Raw genomic sequence first — 9,767 nt, forward strand, 5'->3', positions numbered from 1 at the left:
CTGTATATAAATGCCACTTGTTTTGCACATATTCAACTCTGTATATTTTATATATTTTATTATTATTATTATTATTATTATTATTATTATTATTATTATTATTATTTTTACTATTTAATTTGTAAAAATGTGTACACACACACACACACACACACACACACACACACACACACACACACACACACGTAGGAAAATATTTAGTATACACATCCAGAAATGCATACACTATTATATATTGTACATATATTTATTAGTTTCAGGTTGGCCATTCTTGTATTTTGCTCGTTTGTGTTGTTGTGTTTGCACATCTCTGTTGCTTGTGGGGCTCGCACACAAGAATTTCACTCGCATGTGCTGTGCCAGTGTGCCTGCACATGTGATGTGACAATAAAAGTGATTTGATTTGATTTGATTTGATTAATATGCATGTTAACAGACGTATATAGTTATTACTTTATGATATTGTTGGAGTGCCCGATTTAAAAAAAATGACAAAAGATACATTTCTCACAAAATTAAAAGATTGCAATTTAAAAGTTAGATAGTCATGTAGGATCTGTCTCCTACAGTCAATCTATAACTACATACCCTTTTGAAATTTTATTTGAAGGTGAGATTACCCAAAAAGGCTTTGATAACAACATAAAAAAGCTCCTGACAGCAGAAAAATCAGGTAGGTTTTGATATTTTTGAACAACATGCAAAATAATCTCCTTTATTTAACATGATATGCTTAGCAGGTTATGATTGAATAACCACTTTATTAATAGGTGCAATACATTTTGAAAGCAGATGACTGTGCAGTAGTCAGTGATTGTAGTAAAATTCTATAAACCACATGTTTCACATCAATGCCCTATTTATATTGCAGATGACACTACTTCAACACGTGGCAATGAATTTCTCAGTAAGAAAACCCCAATTATTTTGCTTTAAGATCACTTGTAATATAGAACTCGCTGTGGATCAGTTTGATTAACTTTCAGCTTCATCCATTACAGGTGCAGCAGAGGCCTTTGGTAAAGCCAAGAAACTACTACAGCCTCAAGTAAAGAAAAGGCAGTTTCCATTGAATGATAAACGTTTGGACCATGGCAAATCATTATTGAAGGTTAGTTAAAAAGTGAAGCTACCTGTATGACTATCAGCAATATATTAAAAAATAACTTTCTAAAAAGGCATATTTTTTAATAAATTTCCCTTTTTTTCCTTGATGCTAGGTCAGACTGGCTCCCTTGGGGTGGAAGCCAAGAACTCATAGAAAGTGTGGACGGTACCAGAAGTTAATAATGGACGAAGCTCCACTTCGAATCATTCTTCAAGGCCATGAAACCTATGGTGATTTAATTACCATAGGCAAAGAACGCTTCTGGCCAGAGCGTACTGAGGGGAGTGAGTTCACTCTTTGCCATTCTGACGGGACCAGGTGGAGTAAGGAGGAGTTCCACAAAGAATACGGAACTGTTTCTGATGTTACACATATGTGTAACACATATCATTTTAGGTGGGGGAACTTGCACAATCGGTGGCTGACTAAATACTTTTTTGCCCCACTGTAAGTATACTGTATATCCGCTTGACTTTATGCTTGTATTATTAGAGTTTAATGTATGCTGGAGTATAAAATAAATAAGGGCCTGTAAGTGTGGAGAAAAAAATGATGTAAGAAAAAGTAAACAGCTTTAGATTGTTCATGGACAGTGACTTTCTTTCCTTGTTAAACAGATTATGATCAACTAAAAGTCATCAGAGCATTACACTTAGACCTTTTGGAGTTGTAGCTTAAATCTGGTCCACTCCCCAGCCTTAGAAATAACACTGATCGTAGGTTCTATGGAAAAGAACTAACAACTACCACTTTGATTGACAGGGTAACCTGTAAGAGCTATTTGCACAAATAAAAAATAATACTCAGACCATAGCCTTTACTGTTTCAAAAATGGTTAAAAAGTGAACGTCTACAACTTAGACTAATGGCAGAATATTTTATTAAAGAAATTTAGCAAGAGCATGGTAGAAGTAAAATAAAAGAGTAAAAATCCCCAAACAATAATCAAAAACTACACTTATCTAACTAACCTATCGTGAGTTGAATTTGTTCTTATCTTTGGTGAAGAGACATTGAAGAAAGGATGAGTGCAACTAGATCTGAAAATCCACTAATGATAATCACCCAACAGGAAAGCAGCTGGCCATGGTATTTTAGCAGATATAAATTCCAAAATCAATTCACCGGTTTAAGGTTTGGACTTCCATTACCCCTTTGAGTGTCCCTGCTGGAATTTTCTGAGAAACTGTGAATCTCTTACATCCAATCTTATGAACTGCTCATCTCACAGAAGACAACAGGGACGAATGCAGAATTTTTATGGTCAGCCTTTCTCCTCCCTTTCCTACTGGGCGTCACATGTTCGCATTTTGGACATCCAATCAAGTTGTTGACATTTAATCATCCGATGTCCACCCACACCTTATCTCTCTCTCTCTGTCTAAATTACATTATTTAACACAAAGTTTGTACTTTTAAACCTTGAAATCAATTCATTACATATTCTTTGTTATTCTTGATATGCAGAATTTATTTTTCTTCAGCAGATTTTCCCATTAACATTGATTGTAACATAATTCAAACACAGGAATACTTTGTTTCACCTTTTTAAAACACTGTTAATTAACCTTTTTTCATTGATTTTATTAAACTCATATTATTAAATCATACATTTTGTAGTCAGACACTTTATGAGATTAGAGGCCCTAATGTGTCACGTTCAACACCTTCCTGCACCACGCTCACACACTCACCAAGATCGGACTCTTGGTGAGGCCTGTTATTAGAATCAGACACAAAATTGTCTGAAGAACATTCTTTCTCGCTTGTTTCTCTGACACTTTTTTCTAAATGTCTTTCATTTCTTTGTTTCTCTCTCAAGTGTTTCATAATTTGTTCCTTGTCTTTTTCTAGCTTTCCCTTCCTTTCTGTCATTTGGATTATAATCTTCTCTGTTTCCTCCATTAGTTTTTCTGTCATCTTTAACAGTTCTTCATGTACTTTTATTCTGTTTTCCAGGTCAGTTTTTTTATCTCCACGCTTATTCATTTTTTTTTCTTTCTGAAGTAATGGGTTTTCTTTCTTCAACTTTAACTGGATCTCTGTCAATTGTTTATTGTCCTCCTTCAGTAGTTCAATAAGTTTTTCTTTTTGGTTCTTCAGAAATGTCTTTTCAGTGGTCAGTTTTTCAATGGTTTGTTGGACATGTTCGAAGTCTTCCTCATTGTTCTGCAACTGATCTTCAAGTCTTTTCTTTTCCTCACATACTCTCTTTAATTTCTTCTCCATCTCTGTTTGATGTAGTTCATTTCCATCCTCATCATGTATCTTGACATCTGTGTGAATAAAAATGCAGGAAAAAATGTTTAAAAGAAATATAGGTGAGAACTCAAACACATACTTGGAAACAGTGCTTAAGAGGAATGCAAAAGAGAATGACCATTTGAAAAAAATAAAATTGCAAAAGTAGAAATAAAAATGTTCAAAAATAAAATACTTATGTACTATTTTTTATCAACTTTCCCAAACTCAACTTTTTGTCGGTGACAATCAAATCAGAGGAAAATACTTAAACAAACAAACAAACAAACAAACAAAGAATTCTACTTTATCAACAAGTCTGTATTCAGATTGTTTGGAAAATAGGGATAAAATATTTGTCATTTTTATGTATTACACATTGCTGGCAGTTCTAAATTAATAAAGCAGTATTAAAATATAAATGAAAATTTGAATTACTATAGAGACTAACACCTATGATTACCACCCCACAACAACAATGCAGATTCTAGAACAAAAGTCTTCTTTTCAGAAAAACTGACTTTAATTTCAAATGTCACTAATAAGGGATATTCTTTTTTTGATGTAATGAAACTGCTACATGAGAAATACAGAGGTTCTGCCAATTTCAAATTCACATAGTATCTATTTATGCATATCTAATTCTCATGTTTAATTTCCTTTCACTTTGTGTTTTATAATTCATTTTGGTGACAATTCCTACAATCAGGATGAAGCACAAAAAGTTTTATTTAATATTGTTGCTATAATGATAATTTTACACGGGGTAATTTTCTCAAATATATTTTACCTTTGCCCCCCAAAAGTGTCAGTCACAACAGAACTTTTGATCACAGGGCAATTGCACAGGTTGCTAATGGGATGCAAACTGCCAACAAATAAACACAGTCTGACTTGAAGTAAGTCCAGTTACTCTCTGACAGACGGGCAACCACTTGCCAATAATTAACACTTAGTTTATAAATGCAGACAGAGAGTCAAGATATTGCAATCTCAGTCAGTCTGCACTGATGTGACCAACTCTGCATGTCTTAACACATCTCTTTACAACACAGGACACAGGGTTATATTCCTTTATAAAAGTAAAGTTGATGAGAGCCTCCAATTTTGCTAGTAAATCGCTGTAATTTCTACAGTCTCCATCCACTTTTTTCCCTCGAGCGCCTTTAACATAACTGTTTATGTGTTTGTGTCATTTTTATTTGAATCACGTTTGTACTTCTTAGCCCTTAATTTTAAAGGCAGTTACACTAAAACAAGACATTAAAAAGGCCTGATGATAATTTGAGGTTGGGGTAAAAAAGTGCCATGTAGTTTGAACTTACTGGTTTTCTTTTGTCCACACTTCCATATTAGGAATATTACTGTCCCGACGCTTATTAAACAGACAGCCAAGTTGATGATAATGTGAACAGCAGTATTAGACTGGACCATGAAGAGATCACCTGTGAATATAAGGAGACAAAATGTTCTAGATTCTACTTTCTGTAACTGAAAGTTAATGTGAGTGATAAAAAAGCATTTCTACCTGAAACATGGATGTGTGTCTCTTTGATTTGACTGATATTCTTCTGTTGAACTTTGCAGGTGAAGCTGTAGCTCTGTCCTTTCTCCACAGTCACTTTACTGCTGACAGTATAGAGGCCATCAGAACCTCTGACAATCTTTGTAGGTTCCACAGAAATGGGTTTTCCCTCACTGTACACCCACAACATCTGAGGCTCTGGATACCAGCCATTAGATTTACACTCTAACACCATTTCATTTTTGACATTAGTGAGTTCTATGACTGGTGAGGAAACTGAACCTGCAAAGAAAAGAATGAAAGACAAAATATTGAAATGTAGTTGGCAAAATATATATCTAAAAAAAGATTCTTAAAATAGTTACAGTTCGCCCAAATTTCTCTCTTATTGACCTTAACTCAAATTGTCCTTTTAAGCTTATAGAGAGGCACGATGCTATGTGACATCAACTGTGCCAATCTAACTGGTCAAAATTCTAATAATCTTACTTATTTATTCCATTTTCTCTTTTCGAAGTTCCTGTATATAGGCTGAAATTAACTTGTACCTATCCACTCAATATCTATGTTGCTTAAAGTCTTTCTTCACATCTAAATTGCAAAGTGAAGAAATTAATCTAAATTAAATGAAACTTACCTACAGCAAGCGTCACCACAGTTTCTGCATTAAATTTAGGTACAAGGCATTTGTATGTTCCTGCATCAGAGAGTTGTACTGTGGACAGTTTCAGTGAAACGTCTCCACACTGCAGTTTGTTGACAGAGAGTGATGTTCTTCCTGTGTACAAAGGATTCTGCTCAGTCAGAAGCTCCACACCCTCTCGCCTCACATAGACAGATCTAGGTTTGAGGTCAGTTCTGGACCAATCCACAGTCAGGTCAACAGCATCCACAGCAGGTTCCAGGTGGCATGGCAAAATGATGTCATCACCAATCATGGCCACTACTGGCTGAGTTGGACCAATCATCTGATGCTGACCTAACAAATTTAGGGACACAAACAAATTCTGCAGTTTAGTAATTGTGACGATCAGTCTGAGCAAACTGTGTAATTGATTTATTTAACTACATCAACATAAACTGGTGCTGTTACAGTGTGTGTTTCCATCGTCTGTGTAAGACTACAGGTAAGAACTTTAAATTGTGGATTTTATAAATGTTTGTGTGCAACTTACCACCACAAGTTTGTGTTAGAAAAAGGAGGACGACAACAACATGATGCAAAACCAAGAGATGTTTATTCTTTATAGGACTCATTCTAGATGTCTGCAAAAAAAAGGGGGGGGGGCGGGCATAGCAACACACACTTTTTGTATTAAGCCATTCTCCGATAGAAAAAAATGAAACAGTGAAAGACTGATTTGTAGACTGTCACGGTAATATCACATTTGAAAAAAGTATTTAATTATGTTGAATTTATTTTTAATCATTTGGAAATGTGCTCCTTTCCAGGAGTAACAGTAACAACAGAGATCAAGAACATTGCAGGAAATCTGGACATTCAATTGAAAGACAAGCTGGGAATTGTTGACGTTTTCTTCTTAGCTCTTGATGAGAGCTACCATGTCATCTGGACACAGCCCAGTTACTCATCTTTATGAAGTTATTATACTACAAGCAAAATAACAAAAGCACTTTTTACTAAATCAAAGGTCTCCCTTTTTTTCTCCTTTGTGCAATATTTTAGCAGATGTGCAATTTTCATAGCCCGTCCACCCTTATTTATTTATTATTTATTATATTTGAGTGTACATGGTGTTTATGTATTTCTTTCTTCTTCTTTTGTATATTGTCTTTTATTTTCACACCTTGTGGTCTTGTTACATAATTTAATGGTGCAAGTAACTATACAATGACAATAAAAGTTCTACATCTAAGTCTGTGAAATTTAGCACAAAAGTAAGTTTTCGTTGATAAACAGTGATAAAACATTGGTGATTTTTTTCTGTCCCATTTTCATTGTCTGATTCCAACATCTACTCTTACCAGTAACTGCTTATAAAGAGATCAAAATAATAGAGCGATGAAAGTTGAGAGACAAGAGACACAAGTAACATTGAGTTCAGTATATCCTCCTCAACCAATAAGCTGTGTCTGTGCATAGGTCATGGTTTCTTTTGTCCTGTTTGCAATTAATAGTCTTACTGTCTATAAAATGCTGATAGAAGATATGGATTTTATTTCAAATTGTAAACTCTCGAAGTAGCAACTAATAACAGCATGTAATTAAAAGTACACATTTTAAATATTTATGAATGTACAAGTATCCAGAAATAATAATTATGTTACTTTCGCTCCTTGACGCTTACAGCACTCTTTGTGCCTCTGTTAACTGTTAATGCTAATGGGATCAATGTGATTTTATGTATTATAAGCACCTACTAGAAAACTGAGGCTAAGTAATCTAAATAAATACAGAAGGAAAAGATTACAGTTTAGCTTTCTATGGTAAAAGTCTACATACCTGTCGAACTGCTCAAAACAGTCACCAAAGCTCAAAGAAAGTAGGTTGTAATAAAACTATGTGCACTCTCAACCCAACCCTCTGTTAAACAATAACGCGTGTTGACTTTATAGTTCCTGATATCAAAGGTCAGTTCTTTTCATAAAGTGAGGACGGGTTGGAATTTTGTTAAACTTTCAATTTGATTCATTTGTTCATTTAAGTCAAAGCTGTGTTTTAACATGATGAATGTGCTTCAACATCCTACATGCTGTGAATTCCTTGTTTAGGAGTTGTGAACAAGGACATTATGTCCGTGAAAGGTGTCAAATATAACTCACTGTGTATAGTGCATACAGTTTTCTTGGTGTGTGTATTTAAGAGCAGCGCTTCAGTAATTGGATTACCCATTTCATCAAATGAAATGATAAGGGTGTAAAAAATTGTTACATGGTATATTTGCATTGGGTCTTTAAAATGTTTCTCTCTTCTGAGTGAAAGAGCTTCAGCTCTCTCACGGCATAACTGGCAATTTTAAAAATTGGTGTGTGGTTTTTAAAGAGAAACACTGGAATATCGCTTTCCACACGTGCTGTCTGGTTACCTTTTAATGTGCTTGAATTTGCTTCATTCAGAGGACAAGCCAGGTACATACACACACTAACATCAGTTTTTCTTTTTGAATAAGAGGCCATGTTTTGGCTTAAGCACCTCTTCAAACATACATCAAACATATCCGCTAAGATGATCTTTTTCACCCCATTAAATGATCAGTGCATATTTACAGATTTACATACATGCTCTCTCATACACACCCAATTCTCCCAACCCCCACCAACACACACACACTATTGGGAAAATATATTTTCTAGCGCTTATTTGCCGTGTATTTTGTTTTATGCATTTAATAACAGGTCAGTATATGAAAGGCCACCTTTGAGTTATAAACTGTGTCATAGGTCATTAGATTGTTTAGCAAGACTGAAAATTGTGCAGAACAGAATGTACTCAGGATGTGTCATAGACTATTATAGGCCTCATATTAAGAACAGGAAACAGCAAGGAGAGAGTAGTTAAGATAGATTTTTAAGTAATTGTAGAAGATCACCAAAAAAGGAATCATATCTAGCTATCTCTAACTGTAACTGATGGATGATAAATATACTCTGCTTACACATGAAGAGGCATGAACCCTGACATATACAACTGTGTATCAAAGTGCTTCCTCTTTGAGATCCACCGGACCACGCTTTGGGCGGTGCCGTGTGGATGTCCCACATATATGTACTAAAATAAATTATTGTTGTTAACTGGACCTGTTCTGAGTATTGGTTGTTTGTTCTCAGCACATCAACAAAGAATCGAGACAACACACACACAAAGAGATCCATTTATCTCTTTCTCCCAAACACGGACATACATCACATATTCAAAGCCTGGATGTTTCAGATTCAAATGTATACATATTTCATGTGTTCTGTTGTGTTTATTTTTTTTTGGTGACGTTTTCCGTGTTGGTGCAGTTTGCATAATAAATGTGCTCATTGATGAATCAGATGTTGATCTAAAAATAGTTTCACACACACACATCCATATAAATCACTCTTGGGACGCCCTGGTGATCACACGGCTCCAGAATACAAGTGGCAAAAAGGCAAGAATTTCATGCATTAGCCTACAATGGAAAACAGTAAAAATGTAAAATATCACTACTTTTCTTTAAAAAATGCTGACATGAAATGAATGGGGCATTTTTGTGTTGAGAGAAACTATACAAAAAAATAATAATCCAATCAAATCAATTTTGTTTCTGTTCTTTGACATGTCCAAGAATCTAATCACCCCCAATGTCTGCTGTACAGACTCCATTGATTCTTTTAAAAAGCAGCTGAAGACATTTTCATATAAAAACTTTTTCAACTAATTTGTTGTTTTTATGTTGCACGAATCAGCAGCAGTCTCCCACATAGCAAAATTGATATGGCACAGATCTGGCCCACACAATGTGCTTGCCAGAGGTGGCAGACCAGATTCCTACTTGTTCTCTGACTCAAAATCAAAAGAAAACCAAAACAAACAAAAAAGAAACCAAACAAACAAATAAACATAAAGACTTACCACAGATAAAGACCCTAGACTCAGACACAGTGATCCAAACTAATCCAAAGTGTCGCTGTTAAAGTGAAATGAGTCACTGGAGCCGAGCAGGAAACAAAAACTGAGACAAGTATCAACCAGTTACTGCAAAACAGACACTCCGGTTGGACCAGTTTCTAACGTTCATTGCTGCACATTCCTTTATGTTTATCAGATAAACACTGGGCATTACTAACACAGGGATGGCTTACGTTGGTTGCATACGGCATCAGATCAGTTCAGATCATGTGTAAACCAAAGAGGAGCTCAAATGGTTTTGTCATGGTGCTGGGTCGTTGACCCAGCGTTTTGTG

At 35.1% G+C, this 9,767-nt stretch overlaps 1 protein-coding gene across 1 annotated transcript; it reads right to left on the minus strand.

Annotated features, from left to right (window-relative positions):
• Positions 1–888: 888 nt before the first annotated feature.
• LOC308406348 (butyrophilin subfamily 3 member A2-like) lies at positions 889–9,530 on the minus strand. Its single transcript, XM_080897313.1, has 6 exons — positions 9,436–9,530; positions 6,050–6,140; positions 5,512–5,853; positions 4,878–5,156; positions 4,675–4,794; positions 889–3,384 (listed from the first exon to the last, which is right to left on the minus strand). Exons 2-6 carry the CDS (start codon positions 6,129–6,131, stop codon positions 2,738–2,740), a joined length of 1,470 nt encoding a protein of 489 aa, XP_080753439.1. The 5' UTR covers positions 6,132–6,140; positions 9,436–9,530; the 3' UTR covers positions 889–2,737.
• Between the last annotated feature and the right edge of the window lie 237 nt (positions 9,531–9,767).

The sequence above is a fragment of the Rhamphochromis sp. 'chilingali' genome (assembly GCF_963969265.1).
Source record: "Rhamphochromis sp. 'chilingali' genome assembly, chromosome: 1".
NCBI classification, from domain to species: domain Eukaryota; kingdom Metazoa; phylum Chordata; class Actinopteri; order Cichliformes; family Cichlidae; genus Rhamphochromis; species Rhamphochromis sp. 'chilingali'.